General features: G+C 32.3%; 1 protein-coding gene and 1 long non-coding RNA gene across 2 annotated transcripts; one reads left to right on the forward strand and one right to left on the reverse strand.

Annotated features, from left to right (window-relative positions):
• The first annotated feature begins 512 nt into the window (after window positions 1-512).
• On the forward strand, window positions 513-12,264 carry LOC107958055 (probable methyltransferase PMT7). Its single transcript, XM_041115844.1, has 8 exons — window positions 513-1,004; window positions 1,932-2,346; window positions 3,712-4,001; window positions 5,026-5,409; window positions 7,909-8,155; window positions 8,270-8,408; window positions 9,096-9,293; window positions 11,970-12,264. Exons 1-7 carry the CDS (start codon window positions 833-835, stop codon window positions 9,252-9,254), a joined length of 1,806 nt encoding a protein of 601 aa, XP_040971778.1. The 5' UTR covers window positions 513-832; the 3' UTR covers window positions 9,255-9,293; window positions 11,970-12,264.
• An 893-nt stretch (window positions 12,265-13,157) lies between these two features.
• LOC121230672 (uncharacterized) lies at window positions 13,158-14,332 on the reverse strand. Its single transcript, XR_005928738.1, has 2 exons — window positions 14,060-14,332; window positions 13,158-13,451 (listed from the first exon to the last, which is right to left on the reverse strand). It is a non-coding gene; the product is annotated as an uncharacterized lncRNA (long non-coding RNA).
• Window positions 14,333-20,739: the final 6,407 nt, after the last annotated feature.

Consider the following 20,739-nt stretch of genomic DNA (forward strand, 5'->3'; position numbering starts at 1 on the left):
TCCAGATAATTTTAACGCAAAGCCTAAAACATTCGTTAACTAATCCACATCCACTTGTTAATTTCCCTCAGATTTTAATTACCCATAGATCTAATTACAGAAAACCCTAATTTAAATTCAAACCTTAATAAATATCAAAATACAAAAAAAGAGAAAGAGAGAAATTGGATTCCAAATATTAGTTGTACACAAGAATTGAAAATTCGAAACAAGTAGTGAGCGATCCACAATCCGCGATCCATAATTCGAAACAATAATACTAACAATTGAATAATAAAACTGAAATTGGAATTGAGAGTTTACAAAGAATCCAAACCCTAATCTAAAATCTAAACTAAAAATGAAAGGAAAAATCCCCAATATCCCAATACAAATGATTAAGCATAACTGATTGAAACTGTATGGACGAAAACACCCTTGACAATTTAAGTGGCCTCGTCCTAGCGGTGTTGCAGCATCCTCAAGCCGAAATACGTATAAGGATTAATTTGGGCCGAAATGCAATCCACATCTAAGTAGAGCAGCTTCACAAGTACTTTTATCAAATAAAATGTAGTTTATTAAGAAAAGTTTTTATAGTAAAAAGATGAGGGAAAACTGAGAAAGTGTTTTCCTGTAAAATTTGATCGTTTGCAACACTACTCCATTTAAAAACTTACCAGAGATATGCGCTTTACTAACTGGGAGCTCTAGAACTCTAGAAGGGATTGGAAGAGGATTTATTGCTGAACTCCAAGCTGAAGCTCAAGGAACAGAGATCTGAATTTTCAAGTTGTTTCTGGGATAACAAAGAAGCTAAAGGAAGAGGCAGCACAGAGCAACGACAGAAGAAATGGGAGGGTACGCGCTGGGCTCGGCGTTTGATTCAAAATCAGGGCAGATGATAATGGTGTCATTGCTTCTAATGTTTGGATCTTTCTTCCTTGGCAACCTTTTCGGCAATAATGCTCCCATTTATGTCTCTCAAGTTTCTGAAACTTCTTCATCGTCTTCGTCTTCAGCTGGTAGCTTTCGGTCTTTACTATGAGCTCATCATTCTCTTGAAAATGGCTCATACCCATTACCAATTACATGCCTAATACAAAGCAATTACATTTATTATTTATTTTTGTGCCATTTGGTGTCTTTTTCTTTTATTCCTAGCTTCAACTGAAAGCAAATTGTTATTTTTTTAATGATATAATGGATGGCCGATTTTCTAAAAGTTGAAGCTCAGGGAAAAAGACAGCTTTTTCATAGTTAAGTTGTATGGTATGTTCTCTTGTGTGAAGTCACATAAGATGATAGCTTCTGTGGAAGGATTGTTTACTTTTGTGATCTTTTGGTTTCCATTTTTTCTTCCCTTTTCTAATTTTTAAATTTCATATTGTGGATTGAAGTTTACTTGGGCTTAGGTCTTGATGTGCAAAATATCGCTACATTGCTTGCTTATTGCTTGTTCAATTTGCATTGCGAGATGATGATGATGATGACCTTTGATCACTAAAATAGATTGGATTGCTTATAGGCATGTCCATGTGTATATCAAACTGTTATTAATGATGCAAAGAGTAGGTCTAGCTAATGTACCCCGTTGGAACTTATAGGTATGATTCATATTATCATCTTCCTCTTAGAAAGGAGAATGAAGAGAACTAAAGCTAAAATGAAACAAAAGGAAGCTAGTCAAATAAACTGTCTGCTAATCTACATTGTGGAGTGCACTGGGTTCACTGTATGTAACATCCTATGCCCCACATTTTAAAACGGGAGCTTGTGTAAGGTTTTGTTTATTAAGTGGAAATATATGGATTCAGTTATTTACCTCATTTTAGCCTTTGGTAACGCCCTCATGTTGAACTGTTAATAGCATCTAAAGTTTCTAGCTATGTTACTGAAAACTTCAAACCTTTTATCGGCAATCATATGGGTTTATCTTTCTACATTTGCAGCTATCTCTACATTTATTAACAAAGTTTCTCTTACTTATCGAGAAACACCACTCGTAGTCCCAGCAAATGGAATGAATATATGTCCATTGAAGTTCAATGAGTATATCCCTTGTCATGATATCTCTTATGTGAAGCAATTGGCTCGAGACTTGAATCTTTCCAAAAGCGAAGAGCTAGAGAGACACTGCCCTCCACTTGCAAAGCGTTTATTTTGTTTGGTGCCACCACCACTAGATTATAAAATTCCCATAAAGTGGCCAGTGAGCAGGGACTATGTTTGGCGAAGCAATGTGAATCATACACATCTAGCTGAAGTTAAAGGAGGACAAAACTGGGTGCATGAGAAAAATCAGCTGTGGTGGTTTCCAGGTGGTGGCACTCATTTCAAGCATGGTGCAGCTGAGTACATTCAAAGGTATGGACATTGATTTTATTTCATAAATGGTCTACATATTTCTTGCAATTGCCTTGAGATAGGTTTTTATCCTAACAGAATTCAGTATTACTTTTCAAATTATTTTAACCTATAATATAGAGTAGAAACTATTTAGTGTAGCATTGAGGAAGTTTTGGATGGATTTCCATCTTAGCGATCTTCTTCTTTTTAAAATAAATAAAAAGTAGGAAGTCTGATCGGCGTGTAAGAAAACTTATTCAAAATATTGTTCTAGTGAAATGGGAAGAAGGTATAAATGTGAATTCTGGTTGCTGTAATATGATGAAATAATTAGATGAAGAGTTTCTCCCAACTCCAAGTGCTCCGATTGTGCCATTTGTTTTTCTGTGTTTGGGTATATAGTAACTTGTCGTTACCCCCTTCTTTGTTTTCTTTTGTTACACATCACAGAATCCAAGATGGGAGCAGGGTTTTGAACCTTGGACCTTATTTCTCTTTGGTAGCAGTCATATGCCTATCTTTTGTTGTTTATCCTATTCAGTTTTGACTAGATTGGAAAATCACATATATTTTGATTATAGGTCCAGCAAATATCTCTTCTATATGGTTTCTGGTGGAACGTTTTAAATATGCCTCTCTTGGGGAAATCTGAAAATACTATGGTCAGAGTCCCTGCTTGTTTCCATTGGGTTACTTGCCATAAAGGATATGAATGACTCCTCTTGCTATCCACAACTCTTCTATTCATAGCTGGAAAAATTAGATGGAAATCTTGCTTGCAAATCATTTTTTGGGAATTAAGAAGATTTCTAGCCCTGTGTAAAAGTGGGTAGGGGTTAAAACTGGTAATACAAGTCTACTTGTAGGGCATAGACTTCCTTGCATCCCTTTCTGAGTCTGTCAGAATTTTGAGATAATATTACTGATTTGTGTATGCATGAATGTTCTTACCTTCCAATCATTCTGGTCACTAATGATATGTGTCATTGGGGTATATGTGACTGCTTAGTTTTGTCTTGAAAAAGGGACTTGTGTAGCTAAGCTCATCCAGATTGAGGTTAAGATGTAGTTGATTTCTGTACCGATGTCTGGACACCGATTAATCTTCTTTATGGTGGGCCTGAATGAATTGAATTGTCCATTTCCATCTTGAATCATTGACTGTCTTTCCCCTAGGCCTGGGTGAAAAATGAGGTTGTTGCATTGTTAATGTGTGGATTTCATTTAGGAATTATATATTTAGTTTATCCATTTTTATTGTGCATGATTTAGGATTTGAACTAAATTTAACAATTTCTTTTATAACATGTTTGTAAGCACCATTTTTTTTTTAGTTCCAGGCGTTATTGATTTTTCTTTTCCTGCATGTTGTTGGTCTTTCAGACTAGGAAATATGGCAACTGACGAAACAGGTGACCTGCGTTCAGCAGGGGTAGTTCAAGTTCTCGATGTTGGATGTGGAGTGGCCAGCTTCTCTGCTTATCTTCTTCCCTTGGATATACAAACAATGTCTTTTGCACCCAAAGATGGTCATGAAAATCAGATTCAGTTTGCTTTAGAGCGAGGAATTGGTGCAATGATCTCTGTCATAGCCTCAAAACAGTTGCCATATCCAAGTAACTCTTTTGAGATGGTTCATTGTTCTAGATGTCGTATTGATTGGCATGAAAATGGTACCTTTCTGTTCTCTATTGCACACTTTATATTCAAGTTAATTTCTGCTTCTCTTCATGGCCAAAATGCTCAAATATTAGGTAAATATAAGCTTCTGAACAATCTTGCTATCAGAAAATCCATTCCGGATAACATTCATGATATAGAAATAAGATCATTAGCCTATTGGTAGTCACACATGTAATCAACAGCAATTAGTCCCATCTGCTGCCTGATTAGATAGTTTGGAAAGGTTCTTTATTGTTGCACCTAGCAAGTTCCTTTTCAAATCTATAGCATAAATCTCCACCTATGGATCTAATTCCTAAAGTCGCATAATGTTTGTAGTTTTTTCTCTTTTGGTTATTATAATTGTGACTTTTTCTTCCCCCAAATTGAATGAATATACTAAAGACTTGAATATTCTTAAGTGGTTTAAAAAGGATAACTAGTATTTGTAAGTCCGCACTGAGTTTGACTGCTTAAAGTTGGTGAGCGGAGGGCAAGCTACCTGATGAGGTGTAACATTTTTTATGGTGTGGAAACCTTTATTCATGACTTTGATATATTTTGTGAAGTAGTCATTTCATGATTTGCAGGTACTTTAATTTTTTTAGTGCCAGTGTTATGTTTGGTAGATTACTAGTTGGATTAAAATGAAAGACACTCAAATACGTGCTGCTTAAATGTTTCTGTGAGAGTGTCATGTTGGGAAAAACAAATTCCTGTCAGTTAAACTACAAATTATAATACTCTGATGTCCTGTGGTCCTTAAATATTTTTATGCATTGAAATCTTGAGCTAAAGATGATCATGCTGGAGGCAGCTCGTCCTACTCAGCAGCCTCCTTTTCCTGCTTTAATGCTTATTTCCTGTCCATTTCTGTTATGGGTGGTAATATGTTATTAAAATATATGATTGAATCTAAAAAGGGCATGTTTGACACCAATAGGTTTCAGATATCACATTGTTAGCCTTTTTTGTACATTATTCTATTCTGATTTGAGTTCCCTAATTTCAATTTGTATCATATTGTTTCCTTAGATGGTATTTTACTCAAGGAAGTGAACCGCCTCTTGCGACCTAAGGGATATTTTGTCTATTCGGCTCCACCAGCTTATAGGAAGGATAAAGATTATCCAGTAATTTGGGACAAGTTGGTTGATCTGACTACAGGAATGTGCTGGAAACTTATTGCTCGAAAGGTTCAGACTGCTATCTGGATCAAAGAGGAAGATCCATCATGCCTTAAGCATAATGCAGAGTTGAAACTCATTGATATTTGTGATGCCGTAGACGAGACTAAACCATCATGGATGACTCCTCTAATGAATTGTATACAGCTAGCAGGTGCAACAATAGCTACCAAGAAGCTCCCTCCTAGGCCTGAGCGTCTGTCAGTGTATTCGGAGAGCCTCAGTAGAATCGGTCAGTTCAGCTTGCATTTGTCTAAATTTGTTTTGAGATCACTCATATTTTCCCATTTGGTATCCAACCCAAACTTTAGTCAACCAATTTTAGCTTCTCAAGTTTAAAAATGCATGGTAAGTATTTGAACTTTGCTTCAATTTATCAATTAGGCTAACATTGTTAGTCAAATAGATGATTCGTCCAAAAACAGATCATCCTAAAATTTGTTCTCAAATCTAGTGCTAAACTTTTAAATTCATCTCTTTAGCTTACTTGCAAAATGATAGTTTAGATTCTTTCCTATACCCTGTACCATATAGAACATAGTGGGATAAGTTATTATTTCATGCCATGTGGGGGTTATATATACATAAACACATATTTTCTTTTCCTTTGATCATTGCCTAAATTACATGCAAGAGCAAAGTCATTGGAAACTAAATAAAGTACTAAACTGAAAGCTACTACTTCACATACGAATTACCTTGTTATAACATTTTTATGAATGTTGTTTGATTAACTTTTGTAATTTTGATCCATATTTGTCACGTGTGTGTAACTTTTAGTTATATATATATATTTTTATGAGATAAATTAAGAATAATTAAATATTTATATTAAATTCCTTTTTAATGATGTGGAGTTAGAATCCCCTTCTTTGCTAAAACCTTGCGGGGATGGAGAGAAGATTCCTCCCGAGGATGAGGATTGGGACAGGTGGTTGAAAAATCGGGATCAGGCATAGGGAATGCAGGCCCTGTCCCATACCAGCCACGTCATTATCCCTAAGCAGGGCAGATTACTGCTGCCCAACCTTCCCCTTTCTCCACCATTCTCTCTATCTTCCCTTTTATCTCTTTCCTCTCACACCTATTTTTCTAAAATAGTTCTTAGTTTTATTAGTTTCTGTTGAATTCTTTCTAATTCAAATTATATATTTTTTAAAAAGTCAGTGTTAAAAAAGTTACATGTTATTTCTTAGAAATGTGGCGTGCTTTTACTGGATATTTTGGACACAATACTAATTCAATTAATGGACTTGATTTCATGCGCAAACTGATAAATCATGACACTATTTACTTTATAATTTGATCAGCAGGTCCTAATTGATGCTTTTTAAATCCGAGTACTTTTAATGTTTTTAAAGTTATCATAGCTTATAGCCATTTACCAGTTCGTTATTGTGAAGCAGTTGCCTGCATAATATATTTTGCAGCACACATAATTTGAGTCATCTAGTTCAAGATGGGAGAACAACTTTGTTGTTAAAAAAAACTGTTTTTTTACTTGATTCTAGCAGATAATTAAGCATAGGAATGGGATTATGGTTTCTTTGTTGCAATATAGCTGATATGATTTGACCTATTGTTGTATCTTTGACTTACAACCAATTAGGCCTTAGATAATATCATCTTTCTTCTTTCATGGCCTTGACCAAGGGTAGTAGGCACTGACATGCTATAGCTAACTTATGTATTGGACTTTGCTCTTGAGCTTTCAAACGTGGTGTTTCTCTTTTATCTTGATTTTATCGTCTTGTTACATGCATTAGAGATATCATCTGATAATATGAGCTATGACATAGGTTGGTTACCCTTGTGGTCAATCTTTGTCAAAAAATTTTCTTGATCTGGAAAATGGTATTGGCACATGCTTATTTGAGCTCCTTTCTTGAAAAATAGTTTGGTTTTAATATTACTTTAGTGCCATGTTACATGGAGATTGATTGCAGGTTAAGTGAATATTGATCAAATGCATTCAGTTATCATGAAACATCTATAGATACTTGATTTTGGCTATTAATGTAATATTTCGTAAAACCAATAAAAATGTTTTATAGGAAGTTATATTTTCACATAAAGTAGCAAAAGTAATCATGGAAACTATAATGTGACTTCCTTTGGTTTGCTTTGCTGAAAGTTCTTTTTTCACTGGAAAGCTCCTTGTTCAGAACTTTATTTAACAAATGTTGAACTTTTAATAAAAAACATGCTCAATATTTAATTCTTATAGATGCATAATTATTATGTCATTGTGAACTCAAATTCTACGACTAGTCCCTGCACCTGTTCTCTTTTTGACCCTTTTTTATCATCTTCTTGTATCTTAGATTCAAGTTGATTGATGCGTCTCAAACTTACATACATAACCATTTCCCAAACTCAAGTCCAAGCAACATAGTCTTCTCTCTACCAAAGAACTCTCTACACTGTCAAAGTACAATAATCTAATTTTCTAATAATTTTTTAATAAAAAAAGAAGGATTTATGGACTTTAAATCTATAATTCTAAACCATTTTCATTGGTTCTGTTTTCCTTCCAAAATCCTGGATCCTCTATCTCTTGCTAAGTGTTACTGTTTCATTTTGGGGGTTTGAGCTGTTTGACTTGGAAGATTGTACTAGACTACATCATGCCATATTTCACCTTATTTTTTGGGCATATTGTCAGTGTAACTTAATACACTAGGAGATGTTATTTAATCCAACATGATAATCTTTTTATATATTATAACAGGCATCAGCAGAGAAGAATTTAGTTCAGACTCCAACTTCTGGCAAGAACAAGTTCACTATTACTGGAAGCTGATGAATGTTAGCAGGACAGAGATACGAAATGTGATGGACATGAATGCCCTTTTTGGTGGTTTTGCTGCAGCTTTGAATGAATACCCTGTTTGGGTAATGAATATAGTCCCTTCAAGCATGCAAAATACCTTATCTGCAATTTATGACCGGGGTCTAATTGGTGCTTTTCATGATTGGTAAGAAAGATTTTATATAATCCCACTTTATTGCTAATATCCGTAGGCAGTATGATAGTTCTTTTGGCTACTTCAGATCTTATTAGTAGTCATTGATACATATATGATTTTCAGGTGTGAACCATTTTCAACATATCCACGTACGTATGATTTACTGCATGCCAACCAACTTTTCTCTCAATATAAAAATAGTGGAGAAGGTTGCCAGCTTGAGGATATCATGCTTGAGATGGACCGCATTTTAAGACCTCAGGTACTTGTTTCATTGAGATGGTGACATGATATTTCAGACCGTTCTGATTTTGAATCATTCATTATTTCATTAGTGTCATTAGCATCCAACATAAACATATAATCGTTCTTTTTTTCAGAAGTGCCTAATTTTTGGGGGAAATTATTGAAATTGTCTTGCAATTTTGATCTATTTTATTGAAATTATTGAAATTTGTGCCATAATTTAGGGATTTACTAAAGTTTTCTTTTATGTGCTTATTTGTGTGTGTGTGTGTGTTTTCAGTTATCTGAATTAGTTAGTATAATTTATTTACCAAGTATTTACGTTGGGTGGCTAGGTAGTGTTATCAAGTACTGATACTTCCCGCTCATGGTTCTTGTTTTTTCAATCTTTACCTTGTTTCTTATATTTATCTCCCCAGAGTTCCTCTATTTCAGCCTTTTTTGTCTCATACCGTCTATTCTCTGTTTCATTCCTTTTCCTTCCCTTTATTTTCCCTCAGCTACAAACCCGAGCTAGTCATGTTGATGAGGCCCAAAGTAAAAGATTTAAAGGTTTTTCTTTTTTATGACATGTTCCGGCTATTATGTCTAGTGCAGGTGGATGGAGACTGACATCTAACATCATCTCTGCTTGATTGGTTACTTAGTCTATAAGCCAAGTTGCTAATTATGATTCAACTCTCATTTTACATTTTTGTCTCAGGGATTTGTTATAATTAGAGATGAGGATTCTATTATATCAAGAATTCAAGATCTTGCTCCGAATTTCCTTTGGGAGTTTGAATCACATATTCTGGAAAACAAGGAGAAGCAAAGAGAAACATTGCTAATTTGCAGAAAGAAGTTCTGGGCTGTTCTTTAAAACATGTTTCTACAAATAACAGGTGCTAACGAAGCAGCTGTATGTATTTCCAACCCTCTCTATAAGTGTTGTTACTTATTTACCTTGAGTCTAGGTTCTTGCTTTTCGCCTTTTTTGTTTACACCCCTGTACTTTATATAAATATTAACCTTATTAGTGGGAGAAAACACGAGGTTATATATTCATAATATATTCATTGCATTAAATCCCCTGTTGAAGTTAGATGTTGGAGATCATTGTCAAGGTGATTAACAATCTTCGAGGCCTCCCCTTCCAGTTCTATAATCATGAATCTCAAGTCCTCAGCAAATTCAAGGTTTTGATTTGTTTGGTAGTTCTGAAAGAAAATTGAAAAGATGAAAAATTAAAGGGATAAAAAAATAGAAAGATGAAAAATATAATTTTTTCTTTGCACAGTGTGTTTGGTAGGAAAGATAGAAAAATTGAAAGGAAATTTTTTTTTTCCATCCAATATTTGGTGAAAGGAAAAAGAAGTAAAATATTTAAAAAATGCATATTTTTAAGCATCTACAATCGGTTTTTTTTTCCATCTTCAAGCAGAATTTTGTGTTGACACAATGTGGGACTAATGCCTTTAATGTTAGCAATTGTCCAATAGCCTTCTGTTTTCTCAGAACGTTGAGCAAAGTTACTTCTCTTTTTGAAGATAGATGACCAACCAGGATGACACGTAAAGTATTGTTGTCTCCCAGATACTTGAATTTAAAGTTCTTTGATAGAGGCTTTAGTTCCAACATCGGGGGTTTAACCACCTAAGGGATCATTTTTTCCGACGCATCCTCTAATGGTCCCAGAGATTTCTTAGAATGTCTCCACCAGTCTAAGTGGTTTATACGAGCTTGTTTGAACTCTATATCTACCCATCCTTAAATCTTCATAATGAGACTATTCAACTTCTAAGGACTCACCATATCCTTGCTTAATACTCAATTCTCCCTCCTAGGGGATAATGCTCTTCAAAAATTCGATAAATTTTAGTTTAATTAAAATTAAAGTAAATAAACTAATATTATATACATATAAAGGAAAGTGGAAGAAAGAGATGAACTTCATCATCTTCTTCCTTCAAATATTGAAACCAAAAAGAGAGAAAACCTAAGAAAGATTTGAAGCTTTCGAACTTAATTTGGTATGTGTAATCTAATCATTTTCTTGTAATTTTTATAATTTTGAGGCCATGAGAGTTTGATTTAGTTAGCCTATGTACCAATTTATAAAACTGTTAAAGTTTTAGAAAGTTATTGTTGTTGATTTCTTGAAGATTTATGTGTTAAACTTATAGATTTTAAGCTTAGTTATGAAAAATAACTAAATTATAAAACTTAATTAATAGTTTTGTACATTAGGGACTAAAGTGAATAAATTGTAAAATTGACTGTAGAAATGAGAAATAGGAAGTCTCTAACGAGTAATAGTGTAATCGAAACTCAATTTGGAGCTTTAAATTGAAAGTTAGGTAAGTCTTAGTTTTAGGGGCTAAATTGAATAAATTGTAAAATTTAGATAAATTAATAATTGATTGTGAATTGGCTGAATATTGATAGTGATGTATGTTTATATTAATTTGTAGCTAACATCAACCTAGATTATCAAGAGGGAAAGGGAAATCTAGAGTCGTTGACGAGTAGCTCAGAATATTCAGTTTGTAATTCTATGATTTGGAAACCATTTATTTGCTGCATATTTATATCATTCTTCATTATATGGAGTTGGAGGTGAGTTCTTGATGATTGCTTGAGCTAAATTGATATTATTTGGATTGAATATCAAAATAAGGACTAAATTGAATAAAATAAAAAATTTTATGACTTAATTGATATGTGAAATTGCTATGACCTTAAGTTGGTATATGTATGTTATGTATTGAATTGATAAGTTGATGATGAAAATTAGAATGAATAAGTATGAATCAGATTGTATATTGAAATTGAAATTTGGTTATTCTATTAATTGTTGGACCGAATCGAATATAGTTGGCATGCCATAGGATCAGAGTACTTAAAAAAATCATTTCCGGACAATCCGGGGTGGTAGATATTATGAGTTGAGTCATATGTTCTGGGCAACCCAGGGTGATATATTTATTGAGTTGAAAAAATTGTTGTTGCCGGACAATTCGGGGTGGTATTACATATATCATTATAGCGTTATCATTGCCAGACAACCTGGGATGACGAATCCATGTATCCGTACCGAGTCCATGTCTGGTTAATAGGGTTAAACATAAATGAACCGATTAAATGATTATGAAATGAAATAGAATGGAAATGTGAAATATGATGCCATATGAATTGAGTTGAAAACGGGCCTGAGGGCTACTTGAATAAGACCAAGCTATAGACTCGAGAATTATTGAAATGATACTTGTAATTCAGAATATGTGAATGTGTAAAGAATATTAAAGAATTGAATTCAAGCTTATGATATGTTTGGTAAGATAATTTTGTAGTTGATGAATACACTTGTGAAAGAAAATGAATAGGCTAACATAAAGATACACTTGAGTGGGCAATTAAGATTGGTTTAAGAATGGTTATTTGGAGTTTGAAGTATTTGATATAAACGGCATGAGATTGATTATGAATTGAACTTGAATTATATGTATGCATTTGCATAATCATGTTTATGTAAACTTCAATCATAGGTTTGCCACTGAGCGTTTTGCTCAGCGTACGATTTGTTTTTTGTGTTCAGGTTAGGTTTAATTCATGATCCCGAGTGTGGACTTCAGCATCCAATCAACGATCCCAGACTCGACAATGTTTGTGTACCTCTTTCACTTGTTGTTTGGCACGTACGTAGGTTGTGGCTATTTTGTTAGTAGACTATGTCTAAATTCACTTTTGAATTGAGAATGTTGATGTATGCTTTGGTTAATCATCTTGTAGTAACTTATAAATAGTTGATGAATATGGTTGAAATGGTATAATGCTGAAAATGATAATGATCCTAATGATATATAGGTGTGAATGTTTGTGTTTGGTTGGAATTACTTTAGTAGTTAGCTTGTTGCATATGAATCTTTTGTATAATGTTGAACAAGGTGTAAATATTCATGTCTTGTGTTTTAAATTTAGTATAGAATGGTTGAATACTAAGTTGAATGAGTATATTTGTTGTTTGGATGAAATTGCAAGACAAGGGTATTAGATTTTGCAGAAACAATATGTGATGTCGCGACAAGGAACCCTATCGTCTCGACGAGGTCAAAACAGTGAGTGATATCGCGACATCAAGTGACCTGACATCGTGATGTGACAAACTGTTTGACGACATCATGATGTTAACCTTGTAATTTGAATATTTTACAATTCAATCTAAACTTGACCGTGGGATAACTTTAAAGATTTCGTAAGCTCGTATAAGACCCAAAAATGTATGATTTTTGTGTTGTTTGCTTATAATGTTTGCATTTGAATGTTAAATGGTTTGAATTGTGTTTATTTTGATCGTAGTTACTCCGAAAACAAATGTGGCACATTGTAGCTTGGACCCGACAATCGGGTCAAATATAGGATGTTACAAGCCGTCTTATCAACTCTCTTTATTGCCTTCATTCCCTAATCTTCAATAGTCGTCCCTTTTTAAAAACTCGAGTACTCTCCTACACTATCATTTCTACTAATATTTTCTAACAAAATAATTATTCCATTAGAAGTTTTATTCCACATTCTCCCTCTAGCTATAACATCTAGCATAGTCTTATTGTATATGTCTAACCCTTCATATAAGTATTGTAGTTGCATAGTTAAGTCGACACCATTATTAGTAAGTTTACGAAGTATTCTCTCGAAACGGTCTCAAGCTTGACCTAGTGCCTCAATATCTTGCTTTCTAAACACAAATGAAATTAGCAGTAGCCCAATAAAGTCACATGGAACCTCAGAATAAACCACTATACTACTTACATTTTTGAATTGATTTAAAAATCTAATTGGGTCTCTTGTTTCAACATTACAAAACTAAACATTCTCCAATATCCAAGCTTAACCCCGAGTTTATTACAAAATGAGGAATGTTTTTACTCGACCCAGCAAAACTGGACTGTAACCATCCCTGATTGAAGAACATATTATCAAGTAGTGAAACCATCCTATAAAAATACAAAGATATGTACACAAACACAGTCCTAAATATCCACAACAAATAATTTATAGATATCCACAACTATCGCACCTGAAGCCAATGAACAACAACAAAAATTCAACAAAATTCAATCTTTACAAGAAAATATAAGCACTGTATTTAACTATTGCTAATTTTGTAAGGCCCCAAAATTTTTTTATGACTTTATTTGTAAATTGGATAAGAAACTAAATTTTATTAGTTCTAACTATTTTTAGACTATTAAGTTGCCATTGAGAAGCATTTTGAGCTATTTTTTGAAGTTTCGGGTACAATAGAATAAAAATACGGGTTAAATGGAAAAATTAATAAATTTTCCACCAAAAACATTTTAGTCGATTGGGATATAATTATGATTAAATATTAGCATTTAAGGTTGCGTGTGGTGATGAGATGATTTTTAAGCAATTGAAATCAATTTACTCGTATAAAAAAAAAGAATTGGCCACATCTAAAAAAAAAAGAAAAAGTATTTAAGGTATTTTAAATTACCAAAATAATAATAAAAAAAATGGGGGAAAAAGACCCCCCACTTAACAGCCCCCTGGCTGGCCATTGTTAAGCAAGAGGGAAGAAACTTTGTTCTTCTTTCACAAGCTTTTCTCCTTCTGATCTCTCCAAAATCTCAAACACTTTTTTTATTTTCTTGGAAAACTAACCTCTAAAAATCATTTTTGAGCCTTCCTCTTCTTCATTTCTTCATCATCTTCATCACCCAGACTTAGGGTTTTAGAGCTTTTACAAGAAGAAAATGGGTTGAGTGAGAAAGTGAAGGTTAAGATTAGTTTTTGTGATTTTGCATCATTTTGACACTCCATGTCATATTTATGAGCATTATAATAGTTGTTGAGCCATTTAAATGGCTATTTAATGTTGAAGTTTAAAGTTCTCAAGATATGCTTGTTTGTTTGGTAATAAAAAGAAATTTAATAGAGAAAGAGTCTGTCAATAAAGGTAAGAAAAGGATTTTGGATTGAAGTGGAAAGCGGGGAGCTTTCCATCTTTTTTTCCTTGATTGTGGATAAGTTCCATGTACCATAATTACTTTGTTATAGGTATTATTTAGCTTAATATATGTTATTTAGTACATTAAAAAGATCAATTAAGAACTATGTGACATTTGTGTTTGGGGTGAATTAGGAGAAGGTATAATTACCCAAAATTTATGGTTATCCGAAAGTATATTTTTGGGTCTCCGTATTCGTAAAAGGGATTTATAAGTATTTATTAAAAATATTTGTGAAGTTAATTGTATGATTAGTTAGGTTTTGGTTAGGTGAATTAACTTAAATTAATGTTAATTAGGTGTAAGGATTAAATTGAATAAAGGAAGAAAGTTGAATTATAAATTAAAGGAAAAGTGAAGGGACTAAATTAGTAATTAAACCGCATCTAACAAGTGTATGACAATAAAAGAATAGATATGTACAAATAATAATAAAATAATAAATAAATATTACTTAATATTTAAGTATAAGTACGTATATATTATAATATATTTTATTTGTTTAATAATAATAAAACAAATAAAGGAATAAACAAATAAATAAAAGAAAGAAAAAGAAATAAAAGAACAAAGAAAGGAACGAAACAGGGGAGAAAGAAAAGAGAAAGAAAAGAAAAAGGAAAATTAGAGTTTTAAGCTTTTAAGTTCAATTGATAAGTCAATTTAGCCCATTTTTTTGTAATTTTGATGTTTTTAGAATCTTAGAATAAAATACTACTTGATTTATGTTGAAATTTTAGAAGTTAGTGGATTTTTAGAAGTTGTTCATGTTGAATAAATTGAAGTATTTGGGGTTAAATTTATAGAATTTCAAGTTAGAAGTGAAAAAGGGATTGAATTGTAAAACAAATTATAAGTTTTGAAGTAATAGGGACTAAATTGTAAAATTGTAAAATTGTAAAATTAGGGTTTTATGCTTAAATTAGAGAGTTAAAATTAGTCTAAAGTAGAAATTGAATAGGATATGGAATTAGTTCTGGAAGAAAAAGAGTTAGTTTTGATTTAAGGACTAAATTAGAATTTATGCAAAAGTTGAACATAAATTGAAATATTCAATGTGAAATTGTGTGTATTGATGATTTTAAATTGTTTTAATATCCGTAGATAAGGTTGTGCCGGAGACCTCGGCTAAGAAAGGAAAAGAGAAAGTCGACAAGGAGTGATTCGAAAATTACAGTTTGTATTTCTATAATCCAAACTTAATAATTAATTATCGAATTTATTACTTGATGTGTATGGTAAGTGGATTGAGGTGAGTAATTGATATTGTGATATTGAATTGAATTGAATTGATTTTATGAGCATATATGAATATTTGAATTAGAATGAATATTGTTTGAAATTGAAAAGTGAATTGAAACCCTATTAACTGTATCAGGCTGAGTTGGATATAGTTGGCATGCCATAGGATTGGAAGTGTTTAGGGATACTTCGACTTCGAGTCGATGAGACACTGGGTGTCAAATTACTACTTCGGATAAATTCGATGAGAAACTGGGTACCAACTTACTTCGACATGGTCGATGAGACACTGGGTGTCAATCTATTACTTTGAATTATCCAATGAGGCATGGGTGCCAAACTGGTGTGTTTTGGTTGGATCCGTGTATCTGTCCGAGTCCGAGTCGAATTAATAGGGATAAATAAATAAATTGGTAATATGAATGATTTTGAATATGAAATTGGAATGGGATATGAAATTGAGTTATTCAAATGAACAGCATGAATCATGGATTCATGGAATGGATATTGATATTGAAAATGAATTGTGTATCCTATTGAGAAAAGCTATTTGAATAGCAATTATAAGATTGAAATAGCAAGAGATGAGAATTGAAAGTGTTATGAATGATGTGTTTATGAAATTGATTATTTGTTTGAATGATATTTGTTATGTGTGATTAGATATATAAATATTATAAATTCTTGCTTAAAAAGTATTTGGATTATAGAAATACTACTGAGTTTATACTCAGCATATGGTTTGTTTTTCGTGCGCATGTTAGGTGTTAAAGTTGATTGTCGATTCAACATCCAAAGCCTATCCCGAACTCAAATCGGTTTTTAGTAATGGCATGTACCTAGGATGTTTTATGTTGGTCATTTTGAAAAATGTTTGTAAATGATATTATAAGATATTATTGGTTGGTTATATACAAATATATATGTTATGTTGAGTTAAATATGTGGTATGTTTAAGTTGATACCTAAGTGGATATGAAATAGGAAAAAATTAAGGCTGAAATGGTATTAGAATTTGAGTTAGCTTGAATGATGTTTTAATGGTTTGTTTGGACAAAATATAAAGTACCTATGAGTATACATTGGATAGGTCATTAGATTGATTTTTTTGACATGTTTTAAAGATGTTTGACTATGTTTTGAAGTGGTTGAACGATTGGTTTTTGAGTTGCTTGTTGTTTAAGTTTGCAGGGTTGGTATACTTGATGTTTAATGTAACACCTCCTAACCCCAAACCGTCCTGGAAGAGAGTTATGGAGCATTACCGGAGTTTACAGAATAATTACACACAATTTCATTTACTTTCTTATGTTCATGTCAAAACTGTCTTCTTGAGTAACAGTCACTAAAATATTTATATCTAGAGCTACGAAACTCCAAATTAAGTTCCGTTAATTTTTCATAAAATTAGACTCATATACCTTTCTACCATAAAATTTTCAGAATTTTTAGTTTAGCCAATTAGTACAGTTTATTCCTCAAAGTTACCCCTGATCTGTTGTTTGACAATTTCGACCTTTCTTTACTAAAATTTAATTATCTCATTGCACATGACTTGGATGATGTTCCCGTTTATTTCTCTTGAAATAGACTCATTAAAGATTCTAAGCATATAAATTATAGCCTGTAATTATTTTTATACAATTTTTAATGATTTTCCCAATTCAAAATAGGGAATTCCAAAATCAATCTGACATTGTCTCACAAAAATTCGAATTCATACCAAATTAGTCAAATTCTATTTTATACCATAGCCAAATCTAAATTTATTTATTTCATCCTTACATTTACAATTTCAAAATGACATACACATAAGACATCCTAGGTACATGCCATTACCAATAATTAACACACTTTACCTTAATGGATTTGGGATCGGACTGGGATGCTGATTCAACGTTCTATCTTTACTAAACCTGCGCACGGAAACAAACCGTACGCTGAGTATGGTATACTCAGTGGTATTTTTATAATCCGAACACTTGATAATATAACAATTAAACTTAAAATCACAATGATAAATATAACCATTCATTTATTTATTTTATAGATAAGTTTCATTTACTTACCATAAAAATTCTATACAAGCCATATAACAAACACAACAACATATTTGTTCAATTCTTTTCATTTGCTTACAGTATAAATTCTTTCAATATATTCACAATTCACTTGTATTCACACTTTACTTCTTAACAATATACCATTTTAATTCATTCTAACATCAATCATCATCCATTTGAACTTCACTCATTTCATGAACATTTTGGTTCATGTTTTCAATCTCATATCTCAATTTCAATTCTCAATTCAATTTCTCATTTCATTCCAATAGTTCAATCAATCAAATTCACTCGATTTATCTTTTCACTTATTTGCCCCTATTAACAAACTCGGACTTTGACGGATACACGGATTCCAACCCAAACACACCAGTACGGCACATTGTGCCTAAAACGGTACATAGTACCTGATCAGTATATGACACATAAAGTGCCTAAAACGACACACGAGGTGCCTGATACGACACACGAGGTGCCTGAAATACGACACATAAAGTACCTAATCGGTAAAGCCGGCAAATCCCGTACACTTTCAGATCCTATGGCATGCCAATTATATCCGACTCAGCCCGACTAGTTAATAGGGTATTTCATTCACTTTCTCAATTTAATAATTCTTTCATCAATATACCATTCTGATAATCACATATATTTACCCATTTTCACAATTCATACAATTTCATTCAATTCAACAATATATTTCAATTATTCACATTAATTCATAATTCAATACAATTCAATTCATTTTTCAATATCAAATATTCAAATTTCTACATAAATCATATATATTATATAATTCAATCAATATAAATTCAATCAAAATAATTTCAATCAATATAAATTTATCACACACTAAATCAATTCATTTCAATTATAAAGACACAATACAAATAATTCCCATCTTAATTATTTATCATAATATTTATCCAAAATTCAATTATCATAATTGCATAATATCTCATTCACACACACACACACACACATATATATAATTCAATTTAATTCAATCAATATAAATTCATCACATACCAAATTAATCCATTTCCATTATAAACACAATAATTCTCACTTCAACATTTATTAAATGCATTGAATAAAAAAAATATAACAATTAATAACTAGGTTCGGATTATAGAAATACAAACCGTATTTTCTCGAGCTAACTCCCTTTGTCTTTGCCATTTTTTCCTTTCTTAGCCGAGGTTTCCCGAGACAACATTAGCTACGGGAATTAAAACAATTCATATTCGTTAATTCACTACTAATTTATATCTAATTAATACAATTTTTATTCAATTTCTACTTTAATTTCAATTTAATCTTAACTAGATTCACTTACTTTTTCTATCTCAATTCATACTTCATTTCTATTCAAATTTTGTCCAAACTCATACTTAACTATTAAATTTCCAGCATATTTTCATAATTTTGAATTTATTTCCATTTAATCCCCAAAATTCAAAACTTATAGCTTAGTTTACGATTCAATCCTTTATTCAATTCCAATCAAAATTTCTATCAAATAAACCCCCAATTCCATCATTTTATTCAACATGAACCATACTTAGAAATCTAATGACTTTCAAAATTTCTACTTAAAACAAATAGTATTTATCTCTAGGATTCCAAAAACTCAAAAATCATAAGAAAATGGGCTAAATTGACTTACCAAATTAACTTGGAACCTTTAAAACCTTATTTTTCCCTTTTTCTTTTCTTCCTTTCTCCCTTCTCTGTTTCGTCCCCTGCTACTCTGTTTCTTTCCTCTTTTTATTCTTTTGTTTCTTTTATATATATATAATGACAATAATAACTATAATAAAAATCTATTTAATAACAAATATTTATTTAACACTTGTACCAATCATTTTTATACACTTGTTTTTCTTCTTTTTTATATATATACATATATATTTAATAATTTAATAATATACATAATTCAAGAAAAATCTTGATTTTTCTTCCATTCACCGCCTCATTTCATGGGTATGGCTTAATTGCCATTTTGATCCTTTTATTTTCTATTACTTTAAAACTAAACTTTCACATTATATTCAATTTAATCTTTTATCCAATTATCCTTAATTAAGCTAAATTTACTTAATTAAACTTTAATTAATCACTCACTTAACTTCATAAATATTTTTACTTTTTTTTAATAAATATTTTCTAATCTATTTTTCAGAAACGGTGACCCGAAAATACACTTTTCTAACAACCTTAAAGTTCGGGTCATTACGTAAAGGTTTATTTTGAGTCCACACGACTAGACATACAGGCGTGTGACTGGACCATGTGAGACACACGACTAGCACACAGGCATGTGCTCCGGCCATGTGAAAACTGCACCTAATTTTCTAAAAATAAATTGACCACACAGCCTAGCACACGGGCGTGTGGCTTAGTCGTGTGATGTAAGTCAGAGAGTTACATGGGATAGGATACGGCCTGAAACACGGGCATGTCATAGGGTCACACGGGCGTGCCCTTGACCACAAGGGCGTGTGAGCCCTGCACCTAGAAAAAAAATTTAAGGTTTTGCGAAAAATTTTCAGAGAACCCAAATAAGTTCTAATTTGTTTTTAATACATATTTAGGGCTTCGAGGGCCCAATAAAGGGACACCTTGATTTGGGGCATATGAGTGAGAATGGCATGGCAGAATTGAGCAAAAGACGACTTCTTGATGGGCAAGGAATTTGCAAACTGAATTTTTGTGAGCACTGTGTTTTTGGGAAGCAAAAGAGAGTTCGATTCACTAGAGGAATCCATAACATGAAGGGAACGTTGGAGTATATTCATTCTGATCTGTGGGGGCCATCCAGAGTGCCTTCGAGAGGTGGAGCTAATTATATGCTAACCTTTATTGATAATTTTTCCAGAAAAGTTTGGGCATTCTTCCTAAAGCAGAAAAGCGATGTGTTTTTCGCATTTAAGTCTTGGAAAATTATGATTGAAAAACAGACGGGAAAACATATAAAATACCTCTGTACAGACAATGGCTTAGAGTTCTGTTCTGATGAGTTTAA

The sequence above is a fragment of the Gossypium hirsutum genome, chromosome A01, assembly GCF_007990345.1.
Source record: "Gossypium hirsutum isolate 1008001.06 chromosome A01, Gossypium_hirsutum_v2.1, whole genome shotgun sequence".
In the NCBI taxonomy this organism is placed as follows: Eukaryota; Viridiplantae; Streptophyta; class Magnoliopsida; order Malvales; family Malvaceae; genus Gossypium; species Gossypium hirsutum.

Excerpts from the sequence above, each read along its gene's own strand:
- LOC107958055 (XM_041115844.1), top strand. The coding sequence starts at position 833 with ATGGGAGGGTACGCGCTGGGCTCGGCGTTTGATTCAAAATCAGGGCAG. Across the intron at positions 8,156-8,269 it reads ATTGGTGCTTTTCATGATTG|GTGTGAACCATTTTCAACAT; the intron begins GTAAGAAAGATT and ends TATGATTTTCAG. Across the intron at positions 8,409-9,095 it reads ACCGCATTTTAAGACCTCAG|GGATTTGTTATAATTAGAGA; the intron begins GTACTTGTTTCA and ends TTTTTGTCTCAG.